General features: G+C 36.4%; 2 protein-coding genes and 1 long non-coding RNA gene across 10 annotated transcripts in view; 1 reads left to right on the top strand and 2 right to left on the bottom strand.

The window, feature by feature from the left end:
- Positions 1–134: 134 nt before the first annotated feature.
- Positions 135–21,171, top strand: LOC129578555 (dedicator of cytokinesis protein 1). 6 transcript variants are annotated; one of them, XM_055467310.1, is made up of 20 exons: positions 139–742; positions 10,332–10,440; positions 10,564–10,877; positions 11,003–11,118; positions 11,224–11,454; positions 11,537–11,944; positions 12,369–13,023; positions 13,108–13,396; positions 13,502–13,689; positions 13,766–13,895; positions 13,974–14,148; positions 15,646–15,759; positions 15,985–16,849; positions 16,917–17,953; positions 18,034–18,527; positions 18,721–18,810; positions 19,248–19,323; positions 19,404–19,568; positions 19,641–19,791; positions 19,885–21,171. In XM_055467310.1, exons 1-20 carry the CDS (start codon positions 667–669, stop codon positions 20,178–20,180), a joined length of 5,979 nt encoding a protein of 1,992 aa, XP_055323285.1. In that variant the 5' UTR covers positions 139–666; the 3' UTR covers positions 20,181–21,171. The 6 variants fall into 6 exon arrangements, 5 of the variants coding, with proteins under 5 accessions (XP_055323285.1, XP_055323288.1, XP_055323286.1 ...); XM_055467309.1 differs by having other exon boundaries at positions 140–742; positions 19,876–21,171; XR_008689114.1 differs by lacking the exons at positions 19,641–19,791; positions 19,885–21,171 and adding an exon at positions 18,990–19,102 and having other exon boundaries at positions 135–742; positions 19,404–19,461.
- Positions 739–3,640, bottom strand: LOC129578557 (uncharacterized). Its single transcript, XR_008689115.1, has 3 exons — positions 3,274–3,640; positions 3,008–3,192; positions 739–2,905 (listed from the first exon to the last, which is right to left on the bottom strand). It is a non-coding gene; the product is annotated as an uncharacterized LOC129578557 (long non-coding RNA).
- LOC129578556 (shootin-1) overlaps positions 21,156–22,394 on the bottom strand; it is an 11,340-nt gene continuing 10,101 nt past the window's right edge. For 2 of the 3 annotated variants that reach the window (XM_055467314.1, XM_055467315.1), the window contains exon 9: positions 21,156–21,659. In XM_055467314.1, the coding sequence (XP_055323289.1) occupies positions 21,493–21,659 (167 nt within the window). In that variant the 3' untranslated portion in view covers positions 21,156–21,492. Of the gene's footprint in view, positions 21,685–22,394 lie in introns of all 3 variants that reach the window. The other variant, XM_055467316.1, reaches the window with a different exon arrangement.

Here is a 22,394-nt window from a genome sequence, read left to right as displayed (position 1 = left end):
CGCACGTCGGATCGATCCGCATGTGATCACGCACGCTGTTGCTTGATGATTTTCCTACAATTGACAATCCGGCTGTGTGCGATACGATGGTTGTGTATCGCGTGCGAGAAACGATAGTCCGCTTTGGTTGCCGCCACTTCAATTGTGTATGTGCTGTCATGACAAGCGCTCATAAGATATCGGTATTCAGTTTGTTAACAAAACTTGTGTAGCAAAGTGTGTGAAAGAGCGAAGTGAGGACAAAAATGCACAACGAAATAATGTGAGAGTAAAAAAAATGTCGTGTATACCATAGAAGAAAACATTTTTTTGACCGCGCGTTGGTCCTGTTTGTTAACAACAAAAATAAGTTCAATTCACTTGGATTCCGTCTGTAATTTAGTGTATTTTGCGTATTACATGTGATAGTTGTTTACATTGTTCGCTTTGTTCTTCGTGATAAGCAGTGCAAACTAGTTGTGTGTGCCTGAGTAAAGACCGAATCATCATCACCAATCACCAATAATAATAAAAATAATAATAATAATAAAGATATATAGATAATGTGTGAAGAGTGTGCGGTATTGTACAAAAAACCATAACCAATTGTAAATATTATTATTCTATGGATGTTCCATAGCCGAAACAATTCGATACGAAGCAAATAACATCGAACAACAACAAAAAATGAGCGATTTATACATAAAAGGAGACACAATGGCCGTGTGGAAAAGTGTTGGCGAAAAGAAATTATACGGGATTGGTACGTGTTTTCAATATTTTGGTTTTTTTGTTTTGTTTTCACTATGTGATATTAGATGTTGAATATGATTGTATACATGACGCTCCCAAATGAATGTATCGAATACCAAAAAAAAAAACCAACATACATTTGTCGCCGTCTCCATACGAATTTCAATTGGTTTGCGTGAAAAAAAATTAAATTTTTTCCGCGTCGTTCAGATCAGTATGAGCGATGGAACAGAGATAGAGAGGGAGAAAAAAAAGAAAGGGAGGACAAAGCAAAATAAAAATAATCGTGAATTCTGTGAAAATGTCATGATTAATCATTTACAGTTTTTGTGTATAGTGTACACAAACACGCGCGCTGTGTTTGCAAGATCATTCGCACGAACCTCTAATTTTCTGCTTAATAATTTATTTAGCATTTGGACCAATGGGTATAAACATTGCTCTTGATCATTATTCTGTAGCCCATAAATATGCTCTTTTTCATACATATTTTTATAATCATTTCAAATTGAATAAACAAAAAGAGAAGGAGAAATGAGTGAAAGATGAAAAACCACCATGAGCAACATAGGCATTTAATGAGATCGGTCGTCCGTTTCTCTAAAGTGTGAAAGTTATTGGAAACAATTTTTTAATGAGTTGCGAGTCAATTATGAGCGTTTGAATCATAAATGAAATGAAATTCAAACGATCCATTCTCGGTGTTGAATGCGTGAATGGCTTTTGAACTATGGCTCATCAGTGTGTACTTGTTGAATCATTGGAAGCGGCGAAATTTCCAGCATATATCGTTTCTTCCTTGTTTTCTTCTTCTTCATTTAATGTTGTTGACTAATGCATTTCTCGCCTTGTGTTCTGTGCGCGTCGCTATGCATGTTTGTGTGAGAATGTTGTGTTTTTAAATGGTTGGCCACTTCACAGGAAAAATGCTACAAGGAGTGTAGGTTATAAATTAAGGGGAAGAAAAGGCAAAGCAAAGAACCATGTTGTCAGAAGGGAAAGAAACGGTGTGTGTGTGTGTATACAGAACGACTATCGGTGTTTACTTTGAACAATACTCTCGAAAAACACTTTTTGATCCATACTGAGAATTTTTTGGCTATGTCATGTCTACGGAGCAATTGATGTTGTTTATGATTTTTTTTTTATTATTATGTTACTTTCTCTATCGGCCGCTCGTTTCTTATGGGCTCTCTGGTAAATGGACAAGAGATAAATATGTGAAGCAACAACAACAACAAAAAAAAACAGATCAGAGAGAAGAAACAAAGTTAATCTCTTTCGGTTTTTGTATGCGAAGAGGCAAAATTGTATGTTTCTGAGAATTGTTGGCTGGCGCAGGTATTCCTTGTTTCATAGGCACATATACACACACACAATTCACGTAAATTTTGTGACTCGGTTGGTTTTTCTTATTACATGCTGTTGTCGTTCTATTCTTTTGCACAAAACATACTCTCGAGTAATTGATGCTGAGTTCGCAAAAAAAAATCTCTCCATTGAATTGCCATTTTTGGTAGGCAAATGTTTTTATCACTCGTTCATTCTCACACAAATTGAACGCAAAACATTTGTGTTGTACCATTTCTTTTATTTTGCATTGTTTTTCTCTCGCTTATTCAGTGATTGTGACGGCAATTGAGTTTTTTTCTCATTCTTCCAAACATATATGAATTCCGAGTACTTCCGATAATTTAAATGTACTTAAACGGTTTAGAAAAAAAAAACATTTAATTTGATCCGAAATGGAATTTACGAAGGACGAAATGTAGCGGTAGTAAGTTCCTTGCTATTTCTAATGTTTACCCGTCACATAACATGTAATATGGGAGAAACAGACACGCCCTCATTTAATGGAATCGAAACAAAACGAGAAAAAAAACCCGAAAAATGTGCGTGCATGAATGTATGATTGCCGTTATATTAATCTCAACGCTATTCAGTGTGTCGATCTAGATGGTGATCGTTTTGGCAAACGGTTTCCATTGTATTTTCGCTCCCTTATTCGGTGTGTATATCGTCGCGCTCGTCTGCAATCCGAAATAATGATGCTCATTGTTGGTTGCAAAACAACAAAACACTCTCCGTCCGCTTTTATGCGTTTCAATTGTAATCAGCCTGTGAATGAATGAATGGATGATTCACAGCAAAAACCCTCGGCTAAGTGAGACGGCTGTGTAATGTAAATAGTAAATGCAAACATTGCATTACAATCATTTAATTTCCCAACTGTAAGCGTTGAAGCCACTTCACCTATTTTATGCATGTCTTATACCTATGATTGCCGTCAATGGAACGATCTGATCCGCATATGGTATCCGTGGCGTGAACTCAAACATACACACTTTTGTATTTACTTTGGTTTGGTTGCTGTTACGATCTTTACTATATCTCGCCGTGCCATTCGTGGTGCTCTAAATTTGTATGTTATGCGTGCGTGCCAACCGAGTATGAACTCATCTAAAAAGATGAACGAACAACGAAGAGAAAAAAATTGAAAAAGAAGAAGAAGAAGATAATTTGCAAAACAATTATATTTACATGATTTTCATTTAGCTAATTGAACTTCTCACCAAACGAAATGGAAATGGAATGCGAACACAGCTATTGAAATAAGAAAATACGAATTACACAGACACACAACATATATCTACATTAAATATAATTCACATATTCTGTTTCCATCAACAATTCCACTTGTTCGCGCTCTCCGTTCCGAGCATGTTCGCTAAAGCGTCTCTTGTTTCGCGCGCTCTTGTCTTTTTTACTTCATTCGCCTTTGTTTCGACAAAAGTGCTTTATTGCGCATTCTATATTCAATTCCAAAGAGATAATGAATACACATTGTCTATGCGTGTGTATGTGCACGGTCAGCGTAAGAGGTAAGAGAGAAGAAAAAAAAATAACAACAAAGTACAAGTAAATAATTATCGCATGTAATTTTTGTTCATAGTGAAAAATTCACACATCACACTGAATGAACAACATTCGCACTTGATCGTACACATTCAATAATTTTATCTTAATGAAAAATTCAAGTTAACACCAGTTAAAGTTATCGACTCCGTGTGTGCGGTAACTGTTGTGTCTTGGCCGCAAAATTGTTCTCCCCATAGCCCAAGATAAAAAAAAGAAGAAAAATCGGCTGTATTTTGAAAACAGCAGAAAAAACCAATAACACCAACTGAGCAGAGCAAATATTTTGAATTAGAGATAAACGGTTGTTTGGACCAAAGGCGGCCAACGCCATTGAGTTCGATGCCGTGCTCTGTAACAACAACTGTGCGTGCTTATCGTTGATCGACTTATCACTTCAGTCGAATGGAATCGATTGATGTAATAATTCGAACCCTTTTATACCGTCAATTACTCATTTCATCATTGAGAAAATCGACGCATTTTTTTGCCTGTTCTCTCCAGACCTGTTTGTCTGTCATTGGAATTTAAATCAGACGGTTTTTTCGACGAAACTTGCATAATGCCGTGCACAATTTCAGTTATGAGTATTCCATAGAGCAGTCCTCCCCGTTGCAAAACAATGAAATCGGAAATTTGTTTAGCTGAAAATTGAGATGAAGTACAAAGTCCGAATTGAGTGAAGAAAGAAAAAATACACACAAAATTAAATACTGAATGATTCGCGTGAAAAAAACAAACAAACTTGATTCATAGGAAACAATCCAGTGTTTGTTTGCTTTTGTGTCATTCGATGTACACGAATTGACGAGAAGTTTTCTGACGATGACGACGATAGCGACTTCGATAATAATTCTAGGCATATGATTATTGAAATTTATCGCTTAAATTTGATGTGATAGAATCCGAAAAATATTCCATTGTTACAAGCCCATTATACAGTTTCTTTTATTTGATCGGAAGAGTTAAACTGTGATTCAAAGCCCTTTTGTTGTCGATATACGTGTATTTGCCGAAGGAATTCGGTTTGGGGTTTGGCTGGTCTATTTCATTTACATGATTACGGCATTTATGAATGATTCAGAAGTGATCGATATGTATTCAAACTAAGTTTGATGCATTCAAAGCTGATGCGGTGCAACAATGTGCTCATACATGTGCATTTATTCATTAACGTCAGTGGATAGCGCGTTGCATTGCAAGCCGTTTAAATCAATTGTTGCATTGCGGCTACCGCTTGCCGTTGATGTTGCCGTCGTCGTCGTCACAACAATAATATTTTACACTCAAACCAGAACACATTCGTAACCTTGTCATGTGTAACTCGTTATTTGTATGTATTGCTGGCGCTGCTGCTTCAAATGTGTCGTATATCGTGGCGAGCGAGACGTCATTACGCAAACGAATACAAACGATTTATCTTCTTTTTTTTTCATTTGTTCGTCAAACAACAAATCGTCGTTGTGCTGAGTAATTCAAAATCCAACGATGTGTGTAGCACGCCAAATCACAGTCCAATGCATACACGCTCCATGTATAATAAACATCTACCTGTTGGTCTATCTAGTTGTATGACACATTCTACGGTCGTGCGCGCATGTTTGACGATTGAATCGTCGGCTGTGGTGTGCATGCGGTATCCGTCGTCTCCATAATAATGAAATGAACGCTTCAACATCCAAATAGTAAATATCAAAGGAATGTTCTGGCACAGGCTAACAACTAGAATGCGAATGACGATCGAAAACACACAAATCAAAGAACATCATTAGAACACAGAACATAAAGCGACCCATTGATCGGAATTTTTCAGATTTTTTTCTCCGTTTTTTCTTCCTTCTTCCATTTGCCGATTAAATTCTTTTACGCCAAGTCTTTTCTAATGATGCGTAGTTTAAACGAGACCTATTGAAATTTATATGAATGTGTTTGTGATGATTTTTTTTCCTCTTCATTTCTTTTATTTTAAATCAGATCAACTAATTTATGCTCAGTCATTGGTTTTGCTGACGTTTTTTTCTTTGTACGTATGCATCTCAGTCTCTACCTCTTTGTGCTCATAAAACGAGAAAAGAACAAATGAGTTGGACGAAGAGTTTTGGTTTTTGGAATAAATGTTTCATAATCGTGGCAACATTTACGACGGTACATTTGTCGCTTTGAAAGGTGTTTTACTGTGTGTCAATCGGATGAATCCCAAAGCCAATTTCTGGTTGAATATTCTAATTACTCGGCAATTAGTACCAGACATGAGTGCCCAATTTGCGACACTGTCGTCTCCCTCTCTCCCTCTCTCTCTCTCTCTCTCTCTCTCTCTCTCTCTCTGTCTCTCTCTCTCTCTCTCTCCCTCTCTCTCTCCCTCTCTCTCTGTCTGTCTTTGAACACACAATCGTTTACTAAGTCACATCGAATGAAATCAGAATTGGAAGTGAGAAAAACGACGAGAATGATTGAAAATAAAAACAAAAAGATGATGACTTAAACGTAACCGCTTCAGCACTTGTTCTCTAATTCGGTACGTGCTCAATAAATGGAATGAGAGAAATGAACAATCGGATGCTGAAAGCACGGCGGGAGCCACGAATCAAGTGTATCGTGCGCCAACTGCGAGAGACTTTACAACATATATGCATAGACTAATATTTTCTTACAACATGTTTTCATCGCAGTGTCTCTTTATTTATGTAACACACCAAACGCACTTAATTCTCTCGCACATTGCCTCCCATTCGCTTAAACGGTTTTCAAATCGGCCACATGACATCTTTAATTAGAATAATTAGAATCTTTTATGCACATCGAATGCGGCTTTTCTATCCTTCGTACACAACTCTGTAACAACAATTGGAATAAGACAGAGTAAAATAGCATCGTAGATGAGGTCGATTCGTTTGAACTTATCTGTTTTGTGTAGGCACATCATCAGCATGAGATAACTCAATATTCACAACAAAAATCAATGGGTTTGAACTGATGCAAAGAAATAACCAGACATTTTTCAAAACACAATATTTTTTTTTCCTTTCATTTCAAGTTAATTCATTAATTCAATGCACATTCTCACATTGAACAATGACTTTTCATGGATGTTGCAATGTCAATCGCAAGTATATACACATAGTTCTAATTATATTTGCGAAAAGGTTATTTACTAATCATATTCCTAGCGATTTTGTATCTATCCCGTTCCGTATTTGTAGTTCTTTCCCATCTATCTCTCTCCCAGTCTCTCGCACAGTCTCTAAAATCGATGTGATCATTTGCTATTTTGACCGTACTCTGTTTTGACCATATGGAATGTGTGTTAATTCCATTTTTGGAATCTATCGAACATATGGGCCAGTCGTTATGGCAATAAAATAAATAAACAATTCGAATCGGTTAGATAAACATTCAAAATACAACGTTGTAGAGCGATACATTAGCTTAATTCATCACAACGATTTCGAATCAATTCGATTCCTTCGAAAAGCAAAATATAAATGTGCATTGTTTGGCTGCGAAGTCAGATGCGCAGACTATCGCATCGTATTAAATTGGAGTAATGGTGCGTGCCTTATAGCCGGGTGCACAACATAGGAAGTGATAAGTCGTAAAAAGTCATCGTCCGATATAAAAGCGTGTAAATGGAGTGATGCAGATGTGCAGAACGGCCGGAAATATCTAAGAAAATTCAAATCACTGTTTGCCCAATTTCCTCTTTCGATAACAAAAATAGCTGCAGCATGTGTGTGTGTGTGAGCTTTGGTTTTGCATTGTTCACTTCAGGCGTTTTCAGCATTTACATGGCCTAATATGCAACTTTCACCTTTGAACATGCACCGAGATGAAACTTCCAACGTCTTCATTTTTGCACATGAAAAACGAAATTGAAAAAAATGACGGCTTTCCATTGTTTTGCGCTGCTCATATAATAAAATGTGAGCATAAGCATATTTATTATGTTCAAAATACGTCGAAAGACGGAAATATGGCTGAAGATACTGTAATTTTATGCTGGCAATGAGCGAAGAGACAACAAACCACGCATTTGTGTTGAAAACATTTGCGGCTTGCCGATTAATTGTGTGTGTGTGTGTGTTTTTTTTCTTTTACTTTTCTCGTAACAATTTTTATTTTTTTTTTTCGTTTTCATTCCATGATTATCAACGCAAAATGAAACAAATTGTTAGCAATCTCCTTTCACCCCTCGTTTTCTCTATCTATCATATCTGTTCTCTGTTTTGTTGCATTTTGTGTTTTGTGCACACTGTCGATATGAAGCACACTCAGCACGATTCGTTTGGAAGCCAACACGTGTGAAATGTACCAGCAGAAACCATATATGCTGCCTATTTAATGCTTGTTCGCATTATGAATAAATACATTCCACGTTTGCTGTTTTTTTTTCTTTCTTCCTCTCAACTTCCCGGCGCGACCAACGCTCTAGACTGCATTTTGATTCTATTGTTTTGACACAGCACGCATGCAAAATACACTTTCAAGTGTGCAACACTCGATTTTGCATTTATTTTATGAAATAAATATGCCAAGTAACTGCCAAATAGGCGCAAATAGATGAATAGTACGGCAGAATGGCAAGAATAGATGAGATGAGCGATACTTGAAACCTCTTGATGCAACAAATGCTATCATCATTTCAAAATTTTCATTCTAAAATACAAACAAAAATATCTTCCGCTTCGCTTTGTTGTGCGTTCCCATGAAGATAATGCAATTATCACTGCATTACAATGTGATGCCAACCATAAAGCAGACAAAACAACACAGAAAAAGAACTATAATAAAACCCATGAACTTAACGGATTGTATATTTATGCCATAAACACTTCTGAATTTTACTAACCAGACACGCAAAGATGCGATTCGACCAATTTTATGATTGACGACATCAACGACGTCAACGACGACGATGATGTTGATGACGACGATGCATTCTTTCACTTTATCACCGAGAATTTCACAAACTACGCTCGATTTTACAATTATGGCCGTTTGCACTCTGACTATCTCTTAACAAAAACAATTGCGATAAAATCGAGCTGTTTTGAAAGTTCATATGTTTATGCGGATTTGTCATTTGGATTCGGTGAAATCCATTTTTATACATCTGTATCAGCAGCTTAACATTCTACAGCGATAAAGAGAAAAAACAACGTTCTTGGAGAACGGTTCGCACATATTTTCTCATGTTTTTTTCTTCTTCTTCTTCTTTTGTAATCTTGGAGTAATAATTGTTTTTTTCTTTCATATTTTATGATTCAGTTTCGATATATGTATATAGTTTGGTTGGCTGCGCAATTGCATAAGAATATTTGAAAAATATCGAGAAAAAAAAACAAACAAAAACAGAGATATTTTGTTGAACTAACATTAAAAGGCCCAAATATGCCATACACAGCACAATGACACATGGTTAACAGGCAATAGAGAAGCGAGCGACTACAATCGGAAGGAAATGGTTAATATGATGTTCGAACGCATTCTAAATATTTCATTTTAAACGGCATATTTAAAGCAAATGGGTCATTTTCATATGCGTTGCAAATGCTTTTAAATTTTGATTACTCGTTTTTTTTTAATGTTTGCTCATATGGTGGGTTGGGAGGGACTGTGAATAAGCAAACACAAATAGCAACCATGTTGCAGCTCATTTGAAAGACCCACAAATGATTTGTTTGCGATGGATCAAATCCAGATTTGTTGAGCAAATCAGTACTGATTTGGATTTCAAAGTGTTTAGACAAGACTAAAATTGCTTCCCGAAAGTCTAGTCGTGTAAGCGTTTGTTGGACAAAAACACTAAAAGTTCTTCAGAAAAATTAAAATTTTCCACAACAAAAAATCGCGGTTTTGAGGTCAAAGACAGCACACGCTACACTTAATTGGCTACAAATTTCGTACGCGACCATTTATTTCTTTTTTCTTCTTCTTTTGCTTCATTTTGGTGACGGCAACTAATCACTTTAGATGGACGATGAGAAAGACACAAAGAATAAACTAATATAATTGTGTTGCATTCGCGCGTAAAGCGCTTTCGCCACATAATCAAAGCGCTGAATGATTAGTCGCTACTTGATTATTTGGGTGCGTTTGTCGCATATTAGCGAGACGATTAAATTGGCGGTAGCTTTTGAATTTTGTTTTTTATGTACGGGCTATCATCGTATGACTGTTTGTGAACACAGTCATTTTGTGGGAAAATGTGTACAACACACACAAAAAAATTGCCGTCCAATCTATATAATAATAGCAGAATTCACGCGAATGCAATGAATTGTTGGTTGCAGTGATGTAAAACCAAGATTATTAATTCCGTTTCAAGGCAGATTGAAGTGTTGGAAAAATCATTTCCAGCGGTTGCATTCGAGAATAGTCGGTGGTGTTAAGCAATCGTGAAATGAAAGTAAAATAAAAACAATTATTCCGTATGCATTATGAAACCTGGCTGTTATTCATGAAGAGAAAAGTAATCCATCAAATGGGCTACAATCAACTGAGACTTTGTTACACATTTTTTTCAATCTATTGGTTATGCGCGTCTGGTTTTCGAATACAATGTTATTTTGTGAAATCATTTTTTTGCCATTGCTTTTTCAGTTCATTTATCAATCAAATTTCGACAAGATTTTAGACATTGAAAAACCGTTTTGACATTATTTCTTTTCTACCCAATTGAATAGCTAAAAATAATTACTGTGAAGACAAACCACATCGATTGACGTTAGATGTTGGGGATTCTGTGATAATCAGTGGTGAATGTACAAATTGGTATTATGGATATAAAAAAACGTAAGTAACAAACAGCAAAGACCAAACCAACCAAAAAGTGAACAAATTAGAAAAATTTGCGTTCATTTGTCTTTTCAACAACGCACGATCGTCATTGATTGGTGTTCTTTTCATTCAAAACAGGAATAAAAGCGAATGTGGTATAGTCCCAAAATCGTACATTCACATATTGGACTGTGTGCTGACGTCGAAAAACGAATACGTTGTAAAGCGATCAGCAATCGTCGACGAAATTACCACAGTGCTGTGCGAATGGGGCAATCTGTTCAAGAAATTTTATCTTACAAATCATGAAATTTTACAGCCAATTCGACTCAAAATACTCGAATTGATAGGTTTAAGGTCACAAATATTATCGGGCAATTTACCCGTTGACGAAATGAAAAAAGTGAAGCTGATGGCTACATCCGAAATTGACACCGGAAATAAAATATTAGGTGAGATTTAAGGCGCACGCATCATTCCACTGACCCTCTTTATTTATCTCTCTCTTGTTATTCCCTCACGTATGCATTTCTGAAAACATTTTTTAACATTTGGTCGTCAATAAAATTTTATTTAGCCCTAGACATGGTTGTGCGCGACGAAAGTGGCAATATTTTGGATACGACAGTGACATCAACAACACAGCTGTACGAACATCACATCTATGCCCTTGATCGGATACGAAAAGCAACGGTAAGCGTAACTGAGCCACCCAAATGGTCATTTCATATTTGGAACGAATGAACTCGAACATTCGGGCAATATATGGCATTTATCATTTATCGTATCTTTTTGCAGAACAATTTGAACAAAAATCGTTTGTCGAAAACGACCAACAAGCATTCACACAATTTGCTGGTCACGGTGCATGCATTTGTTTGCAAACACCAGGAGGACTCCGATTTACTGCTAACGCTGTACGATGGCGATGAAATGAAAGCAATCACAGAGAACTATGTTGTTAAATGGGGACGACAGGGTTTAGCCCGAGATTTAGATCAATTTGATAATCATCGTGTTCTCTTTACGGTACGTGAATAGTTTTCAATTTGATTCTGTAATTGTTTCGAATCATAATTTGAAACGAAAATTGTCCATTTGTCGATTACAGGATTTGAGCAGCCAAGATTTGAACAGAAACAAAGTGTATCTGATTTGCTATGCTGTTCGTATCGGTGCAATGGATATGAAAGAGAACGATTCAAGGCGCAACAGTATTACGCCTGGAATGCTAAGTATTGGCAATAAGAAGCATTCTCAGCTGAGCATTTCATCGAACGGTTCCACTGGAAACGAACAAATGGCATTGCGACGGCCGTTCGGTGCTGCTGCCATTGATTTGACGCCAATCATCCGAAAGCCCGAAGATTTTAAAAACAATTTGGATCTGCCATTCATTCTATGTGAAAAAGAAAATTTGGACAACACACTGAAAAAGCTGCTTATGAACAAGGATGTGGGCAAAATCGATTCAAAACTAGCAGTCAGCGTTGAACTGTTACATGGCGATATCAAACAGGTAGGGCAAAACAATAGCTGGGCATTAGTCATATTCTTTTTTTATAAAAGAGGGATATTTTTGTTGCGGTCGGGCTCGCAGCCATTAGTAGCAGTTGAATTTCTTTAAGAGAAATAATTGTTTTGCATACACTCGATAAGATAAAAGAGTTTGGACTTTTGGACTTTGTTTGTTCACTTGCAAAAAATAAATTTGTATGGTGAATAAATAGCGCCGTTCATGTCCGGCAAACATAAACAAGCTTATCAACCGGATATATGTGTATGGTTAGAAGTTGTGAAAAAAAGAAGAAAAAATTGAGACGAGAGCATAGAATAGGTCAAGTATTTAAAGTAGTATAGCATTAGACGTTACAATGAACACACCGAAACCGCTTCGAAAATTATCGCAAAATTTTCAAAAATGTCTTGTCGTTTTACAACAGATCAAAGAGGAGTTTCCGCATTTGGTGCATGGAAATGTGGCGTTTGCTCGCAAAATGGGCTTTCCCGAAGTCATTTTCCCCGGTGATGTACGCAACGACTTGTATTTGACGCTGGTGAATGGCGAATTTGCAAAGAGCTCAAAAAGTAGTGACAAAAATATCGAAGTGACAGCCGTTGTTTGTGATGAAAAGGGTCAAATTGTGCCAAATATTTTGACATTAGGAGCCGGCGCTTCAATGTTAAATGAATACAAATCGGTGATTTACTATCATGACGACAAACCCAAATGGAATGAAACATTTAAGATTGAGTTACCGATTGAAGAGTTTAAAAACTGCCATCTGCGATTCACATTTAAACATCGCAGCTCAAACGAGATGAAAGACAAAGCAGAAAAACCATTTGGACTGTCCTACGTACGTTTGATGCAAGACAATGGGACAACACTACAGCACCAGTGCCATCAGTTGATTGTTTACAAAATTGACCACAAAAAGTATGACAAAGACACATTGTCACAATATTTGAAATTACCTTCGCGCACATTCGAACTATCCACAAATGAAAAACCATCGGCAGGCGGCCTGACCATCTCACCAAAAGACTCCTTCACAATTCTAACAAATCTCTGCAGCACGAAATTAACTCAAGATGGTAATTGCATTTTTTTCTATTCGCTGGAAAAATCCAAGTTTTTCTTCTTAAGATTTTCAACGTTACTTTAAATTATTTTTCCAGTGGATTTGCTCGGTCTTCTGAACTGGTCAACGCACAAAGAGACATTAGAAGAGTCATTGAACTCACTGATGAAAGTCAGTCCCGAAGAGGTTGTGAAATTTTTGCAAGACATTTTGGATGCTCTTTTCAACATTCTGGTTCAAAATGATGACTCACCAAAGTATGATCATTTGGTATTCAAGTGCCTGTTACGTCTCATCGAGATCGTATCGGATTTAAAATATCAACACTTTCAATCCGTATTGGATTTATATATCAACGAGAGTTTTTCGGCCACATTGGCCTATGAGTAAGTAGTTGACAAATTGTCTTGAATGACCAGAGTACACTTCTTTCTTTCATTGGATGGTTTTTAATTCTCGACAAAAAAAAAACAACTCTCTTTTTTTCACAGCAAATTGATAAATGTGCTACAAACCCATATTCGAAATGCAATAAATAACACGACGCCCGAAAATGAGACGCTTTACAAAACGATGAAAAATCTGCAATACATCATGAAATTTGTGATTCGTTCGCGAATATTATTTGCGAAATTAAACGATGATCGAGATCAAGATATGTTCGAAGCAAGTTTGGAAGGTAATTTTGGTTTCGCACGAATAACATTGCATCGAAATGGAAAAAAAAAACTAAACAATTTTTTCCCTCATTATAGATTTGCTACAGTCATTTATAAAATTGACGGCGTGCCCGAAAGATTTGCTTCGGTCTCAAGGTGCAATGTTAAAATATTTACATATCATTTCATCAGATCTGACGCAAGTGTACGATCCAGTCAAATTGAGGTAAATTAAAGCAAAATTTCTATTATGCATCAAAATTGATATTTATCTGACCATAAAATTACATTTCGAATTTTACAGCACGGTAATCGTGGAAATTTTAACAAACATTGCTCCGGGTCGTTTGACACAGTCAAAGATGATTTGTATCAAGGAATTGGTCGATTCCAAACTCTTCAAAATGCCTGAGTGTCGTAAAATTTTGCTACCAGTATTTTGTCGTCAAATCAAAGACAAACTTGAGAGCAAAGAAGAGGTTCGTACACAATTTCCATTTGGTTTATAACGCAAAATTAATCGATTTCAGTGTGTCACAATCTAACAATACTCTTTTCACATCATTTGTGTGTGTTTGTGTGTGTCAAACTGCATAATATTTTGCAAACAAAAAGAAATGCTTTCTCTTTGGCTTGTCTTATTATTATTATTATTTTTTATTTTATGCATCAATCACCGTGGCTTTCATGTATGAAGAGCACCCTTTGAACTATGTCTTTGCGCCCATGTTATTTTGTGTGAAATGACTTATCATAAAAAAACAAATGGAATGCATACATAGTTGCACTGAGCCCTTGCATTCTTGTTTTTGTTGTTGTTGTTCATAAAATACACGAACAAGAGAGTGTCGTGCTCTGTGAAAATGTCAGAATGATATAAAAAATAATGCCATCAAAAGATTCACACATTATTCTAGTTTTTTGTTTTAAACATATATCTTTTGTACGTATTCAATACATTTTCACAAGAAGTGAAGGGTAAGTATCTGTTTGAGCATCAATTCACATCACACTATTTTCATTCATTCAGTTTGGTTACGTGTCACGTTCGTATTGTTTGTCCATTCAAATGACATCCTCACTATCTAACCGCCTGATCCCAACATGAGCATTTAATTCGTTTTTTTGTTGTTGTTGTATTTGTTGTTTTTTGTTGTTAAACGCTGTACTTTTTAAATCTAACTGCACCCATTTGAGCGCACCATTTTGTTTTATGTTTGTTTTGTCTATTAATTTATTGAGTTGCCAATACAATTGTCATGCACAGTAGCTCTATTGAACAATATATAGTTGTCTGTATTGAGTGAATGTTAATGAATTTGTTTGCTTCGTTTGCATTTTTTTGTTGTTGAATTTCAAAAGTGTTATTGACAATATTTCGATTCAATTAACTTATGTATTTATGAATTTGTTTGTTTGTTTGAAAGAAAAAATCAAACCGCAAAAGTTACTACTGACTTTCTAAAGAACCGGAATGACCAATTCAAAGCATGATTAATTGTTATGCTATTAATTATCACTAAATCACTAATTTGGGAAAAGTTAAATGAGTAAAACAGTTACGTTGCGGTATTTACATATGTTCACAGTAATAGCAAGTTGTGTATTCCCACGCTATCGTTTTCTTATTATTATTATCTCATTTTATATAAACATTCTCGATAATACCATTTTTATACTTGCTTAGATTTGACACATAATTCTGTTGAATTTAAAGCTGATTTAAAACAAAAAACGATTATTTTGTTACTAAATTTAGTTGTTTTTTTGAATTTATTTCTTTTGGTTTTATTTTTTTTTTGTTTTTGCTCTGTTGCTATCCTGATTCCTTTGTTCCCGATTATTCCCTTCCCAAAACCAAAATTTAAAAAAAACTACAAACGACCCCATGCAAAAAAAAAAACGCAATTAAAACAATACATACGAACGAATTGATATCGAACGAAAAACGAACGAAAAAAAAATCACGAAATTAGGGTGATGTTATGAATGATATATGGCAACAAGAAAAGAATCTGACAAAGGCTGCAAAAGTATTGGGTGAATTGAAATCGCATCTTCATACACGTGAATCTGCCGCCAAAACAAAGGTAAAAAAAATGACAAGTAAAACGCGAATGGAACATGCTGTGGGAGTTTATTTAATTTTTGAGTGTCTTCTATGTATCGCTGAAATAATGCTTTCTGTGTTCAACTTTTCCAATGTGTTTGAAAAAAGCCACCACAATCTATTCTGTTTCCAACATTTCGATCGAATCGAATGGCATTTTAACGCTGATTTTTCTCTTTTTCACAACACCGCGCAAATCGGATAGGTTGCCGAATGTGTTACCATCATGAACAACATGCTTGAGCTGCTGTATCATGGAACAAATGAAAAGATCGGACCGACAAAGAACGATATCAGAGATATTATGCTGATTCTACTGCGTACTGTGATTCAAACATCAATTGCCATGGATCGTGAAAATCCAATGGTTGGAAATCTGGTGGCCATCATGCTTGCCATATTTCGTAGCATGGAGAGCAGTCATTACGATGATTATGTGAAGCATTTTCGCACACGATACGACTTACAAGATTTTCTCACCGAAATTCTGCTCGTGTTCAAGGATTTGGTATCGAAGCCGGTCTTTCCAAATGACTGGATGGACATGATTATGCATCAAAACACCGTAATTTTGGAGAGTTTGAAGCATTTTTCGCGCGTGATTATGGATAATTTCTTTGATCCATTCGAATTGCAAGTCTGGTCAAATTTCTTCCATTGTTCGATCGCATTTCTCATTCAACCGCCACTGCAACTGGATCAGTTTGGGGAAAATAAAAAAGATACGATTCTCTCGCGGTACAAAGATATTCGGCACGAAACGGCATACCAGATTCGCAGCATGTGGATGAATTTGGGCGAGCACAAAACCCATTTCGTTCCACAGCTCGTTGGATCAATACTGGAAATGAGTCTTATACCGGAAGTCGAGCTGCGCCGTGCGACCATTCCAATATTCTTCGATATGATGCAGTGCGAGTACTACACATCGAAATACATGATCGAAGGCTATGGCGATACAAAGCGGAATAATTTACATTACAAGGGAAACTTCAACGAATTCGAAAAGGAAATGATTGAAAAATTGGATTTGATTGTTGAAGGCGGCCGAGGTGATGAAGAGTATAAAGGTAATAAAAAAATGCATTATTTCAAGTAATTTTACACATTCATTTTGGAATTGCATTCATTTTCCAGATTTGTTCTACGAAATCATGATGAAATTGTGCCAAGAGCACAATACACTGTGCAGTGAGGGTGAGAAATTCGTTATAATCGTCACAAGACTGCTGGAACGTTTACTAGAGTATCGTTACATCATCAATGACGAAAGCAAAGAGAATCGTATGGCCTGTACGGTTAGCCTGTTGCAGTTTTACTCAGAAGTGAACCGCAAAGAAATGTACATTCGATATGTGAACAAATTGTGCGATTTGCATATGGAATTCGATAATTACACCGAAGCAGCGTTCACGCTGAAGCTACATTCGAACCTATTGAAATGGGATGATACGCAATTGTCACCACTATTGAAGTCACACCGGCATCCAAACTGTCAAACCCATCGACAGCTCAAAGAGAGCCTCTACAACGAAACCATTGAATATTTCAACAAGGGCAAACAATGGGAATGTGCCATAAATATGTGCAAAGAGCTGGCGCAACAGTACGAAAACGAGGTGTACGATTATCACAAACTGAGTCTCATCCATTTGAAAATGTCACAGTTTTACGAGAAAATTCTAAAGGAACTGCGACATGAATCTGAATACTTCCGTGTCGCATTCTACGGACAGAAATTCCCCGAATTCCTACGAAACAGAACATTCGTTTATCGGGGCAAGGAGTACGAGCGCCTGAGTGATTTTTGTTCACGCATTTTATCGCAGCACATTGGAGCTGATTTGATGCAAACATTGACCACGCCAGGTGACGAAATAACCCAGGGAGATGGCATGTTCATTCAGATTAACAGCGTTGAACCCATCATGGATGTGAATGCAGCCAGCTTCTCAAGCCTGCAAGAGAAGAATATCGCTCCTGAAATTGTGAAATATCACTTGAATAACAATGTACAAAAGTTCAAATTTTCCCGACCATATCGTGATAATAAAACGGGCGGTGACGAAAACAGCGTAACCAATCTATGGCTAGAACGAACCGTAATGAAGACCAAATTTCCATTGCCTGGCATACTGCGCTGGTTTGAAGTTATTCAATCCGAAACATTCAAGGTAAGCGAAATATCAACTTGGACTCCTTCAAAATCAAACGTATCCAAAAATTGAATCATTTTACTTTTTTTCATGTGCAGATATCGCCCATATCGTATGCGGTCGAAACCATGGAATCCACGAATAAAGTTATTCGCGCTTTGATCATTGCGCATAGAAATGATGAGACGCTGCCAATAAATCCGCTCAGCATGAAAATTAACGGAGTTGTGGATCCAGCTGTTATGGGCGGTTTTAGCAAGTACGAAGAAGCATTCCTCACTGAAGAATACATTCAAAACAATCCGGCTGATGAACGTCTCATTGAGAAGCTCAAGGATCTGATTGCATCGCAAATTCCTCTGCTCGAATTGGCATTGCTTGTGCATCGGGCCAAGGCACCGTCAACGCTTATGCCATTCCATGAAAGGCTGGAAAAATGCTTTGCTGAAATGCAGGCCAACGTTGAGTCGAAGTACGGAAAACGAACAAGTGATCTGAATCGTGACTCATTTGTTATGATGCGTCGCCAGAGTATAATGCCGCAGATAAGCTATGAAAATCGTCTGTCCGAAACGAGCATCGGTTCAAACGAGTAAGTATCACTGTTTCCATAACCGTATATGCCAGCCGCTGATGCCAATATTTCTTAATTCATTCACGCTTGAATCACACAATTCCACACGCGGATATCTGGCCTCAAACAAAACACAAACATTCAACTGCTGCGTATGACCCCATTAAAATGACTTTTATCTAATTCATATTTATCTATTTTCGTTTTGTAGTAGTGGTCTGTCAAAATCGACTCAAGGAAGTCGTCAGCAAACCAGTTCTATAATATCAACCTTCGGCTTTAACTTTAATCCTACCAATAGGTATTAAACTATGAATTTTTATTCTCTACTATTTCTATCTCATAAACTCTTATCATTGATTCAATCATTCTCATTGAGTAAGCTCGCTGTTTTGATAGTAAAATCATTATCTAAATTGTAAATCATCATTAACTAACCCAACACTATTTCTTTCTTGCATAACATTTCCGGTTCGACAGAATGGATCTATCACCGACATCAATATTTACTAACACCAAAACACTTTCACATAACATTATTTCCTTCCTTCAACTTCAGCTATAACGTAGACAAACATTCATTTATTTTACATGTTCGTATTCTCTTTAACACCATTCATTCTAATCTTTTGGTTATGGCTAGCTTAATTTTTTTTTTCTTTTAACACAACAAGATTCAAATTTTCATTTTGCCATATTTTATCATTTTCATTTCTGTGCTACTTTCAATCAACGAAGAAATCCGGCCGGATCGCCAAGCACCAAAGGAAAATCAAAAGATAAAAATAGCAGCAAACGACGATCTAGCAAAAGGGTAAATTCAATAAAAATCTTATTGGAGAATTTTGAAGGAAACCTTGACAATAATCAATATTCTCACGTTTTTCTCTACAGATTGGCGATCGGGATTCTCTCAGTTTAAATCTTTCAACGAGTCAGTTTTACACGTCAGCCTTGACGCCAATTTCATCAACACCGCCAATGGAAACGGAGCCAACATCAATAGCTTCATCAACCCCAACGACTGTTACAACACCAGTTGTAGAATTAACCGAAGAAGTAAGATTTAAAATTAAACATCCATGTATCAATTGTATTTATACGTACGATTGTCTTTGTTCACTTGTCCAGTTGACACCGAAGAGACCATTGCGTTCCGAAGTTGAACGTGAGAAGCGTTTGTCAAGACCGACAAGTATCGTAAGCCCAAACATAAAAGGATCCCAGACCGGTGTCGATTCTCAATCGCTATCAGGAGACAGTAGTAATCGAAATTCAATTGGTAGGTTGAAATGAAACTATTTCCATTGAATTAAAGTGATATTCATTGAAAATATTTCCTGCCTATTTCTCCCCGCCCGCTTAGTGACAACAGATTCAACAACATCTGAAGATGATTCAATCCCACCGCCATTGCCAGCAAAAACGCGTGACAGTAATGATTACAGTAACTTACCATTAGCTTGTGTGAACATTCAAGACAGTTGCGGAAGTGAAAATTATTCCATCGTTGTTGGACGATGGGGAAACAAACCGTTGCCGGCTGAACCAATCTGTATCAATAATTCGTCATACGATTATGTGGATGCACAAACTTTGATCGAAAATAGACGTCGACCACCTACCCCGCCACCGAAACCAACACGAAATAGCAAATTTGTACCGGCATAAGAATGATTATAGCATAACAGTTTGCCATATTTTAGAAAAATACCTACTTCTGCCGGCGGATTTAAAGAATATCAAACATGTATTTTAAGATTGCTGAGCATCTCAGCATTTCGTAAGGCACGGATATATCCGAGCATATCGACGACGCATACAGTGACGTACGTTGCTACGCGCAGCCGCAACGACTCGACCGGAATGTGTATGTTGTTGCTGCGTGCAGCCACATCAACTGAACACACTTCGGTCGAGTCGTTGCGGCTGCACGTAGCAACACACTCCACTGTATTATACAGTATGCGTCGTCGATATGCTCAGATATATCCAAGCCTTACGAAATGCTGAGATGCTTAGTAATCTTAAAACACATGTTTGAAGAATATATACTATGACAACGCCCGAGATGCACAATCATTCAGAATATTAACATGTCAAGAGACGTTAGTAGCAAATCAACAAGATTCAACCATTTTCAAGTTGAATTCTTAGTAACCGAAATTAGTTCATTATCTCAAAATTAAACTTGACTTTTGCTCAGAAGCAAATATCGTTCCAAATCATCTACAAAAAAAATACTTACCTTTATTATTTAGGGATTTTCAGACAAAATATACTCTGTTAAGAATAAGAACCATGTGTCTATTGTATAGGAAAATATTGTAAGTTTTACCACAGAATAAGAGAAACGTACAAGTTGTGTTATTAGTTTGTTTATATACACGCACATACAAAAGAAATTGTGCTTCAGTTAGATAAATTGTATTTTGCAGAGAGAATTTTATATCGATCTATATATTATATGAATGTTTCTTTCCAACTCATATAGCAAGAGCCTAGAGTTTTTAGATTTAAAAAAAAAATACACAGTTTTTAGTGCTTTATTGCGATCGACATTTAAGTGCCTATATTTTTTTGTAAAATTAAGATTTCTGACTGGCCAAAGATTTGTCATAAAAATAAACAAAAATAGATTCATCATTTTGAGCGAATAATATTTGTTGCATTTTTTTTCCTTTATTAAAACCACTTAAAAAGACGTACATATCAATTGTCTACTTTGTCATAAGCGGTTTATGAACGCCTGATAAAATTCTAAACCAAAGAAGCTTTACACTAAAAATTGACGACTAAATTGTTGTTTAAATATAATATCAAATTAAAAACGGGACAGACGACACGGATGTAAGTTGATGCAATTGGAATGGAATCGTAACGTTAAATAGCAAAGAATAATGATAAACGATAGTATGAGTTTTGTGTAGACCGGATACTTTGGGACACTTTTTTCATCATCATCAAAATGGGGAAATGAATTTCACTTTCTATGACTTTCGATAACAATTCGAGAGTTACGATTTTGTTTGCGAGATAATTCCAGCGTTTCAAACATCTCTTGCAATGCTGCATTCGTCGGGGTTTTTCGTCGATTACGTCGCAATGTCACCGCTCCATCTCGTAGTTCAGCGATCAAAGCGTCCATACCTATATATCCATACGGTCAAACAAACTATGTTAAAAAAGATTATTAATTTTTTTTTTCGTTTCGTGCGGACAAGGACATAAAAGTACAATGCTATTTCCAAAAGATACTGACTACCAACACCGATCTTTGTTCTATGAGTTCCAAAGTTAAAAAGCAAAACTTCAAGGTAATTATTGGGTACAGTTTTCAATAGAGTCAATTGTTCGATTAAACAAACTTTTTGATATACAATTTTTTTGTTCTTCTTTCAACACAAACACCAAGGATCCCAAACAGCTTATTCATGTTTATTTTGCTCAATTTTCAAACGTAGGTACACGAGTTCAATGTCCACCTGTTGCACAATCTCATGTACATGCGAAAGCGAATGTAATGATTTGTAAGTTGTCTTTCCACAGAACAGTAAAAGTTGTTAAAAGTTTGCCGTATTTTTCTGGATGATTACGTTCACTCTCTATCTCTCTTTCCCCATCTCTCTTTGAACATTTCAATAATTTTACGCGTTGTTTCCCCTCTCAATCGCTTTGTTGCTTTCCATCATCATCATCATCATCATCATTTTTTCTTCTTCTGTGGAATCGTTTTTTGTTTTTTTTTTAACACAATGAAACCATATTATATCGAAATAAGTACGTTTCCATGATACACGTAATTGCGTCTATTTTATAAGACACTAAAGCAAACGAGAGAGAGAGAGAGAGAGAGAGAGAGAGAGAGAGAGAGAGAGAGAGAGA

Source organism: Sitodiplosis mosellana, unplaced genomic scaffold (assembly GCF_009176505.1).
Source record: "Sitodiplosis mosellana isolate CC-2019 unplaced genomic scaffold, AAFC_SMos_1.0 Smas_scaffold_6226, whole genome shotgun sequence".
In the NCBI taxonomy this organism is placed as follows: Eukaryota; Metazoa; Arthropoda; class Insecta; order Diptera; family Cecidomyiidae; genus Sitodiplosis; species Sitodiplosis mosellana.
This window is presented reverse-complemented; position numbering and strand designations above follow the sequence as displayed.

What these genes read in the sequence shown, in the direction of transcription:
- LOC129578555 (XM_055467309.1), top strand. Translation starts at nt 667, where the DNA reads ATGAGCGATTTATACATAAAAGGAGACACAATGGCCGTGTGGAAAAGT. An exon ending in TACATGGCGATATCAAACAG is followed by an intron (nt 11,945 to 12,368) that starts GTAGGGCAAAAC and finishes GTTTTACAACAG; the next exon opens with ATCAAAGAGGAGTTTCCGCA. An exon ending in AACGACGATCTAGCAAAAGG is followed by an intron (nt 19,324 to 19,403) that starts GTAAATTCAATA and finishes TTTTCTCTACAG; the next exon opens with ATTGGCGATCGGGATTCTCT.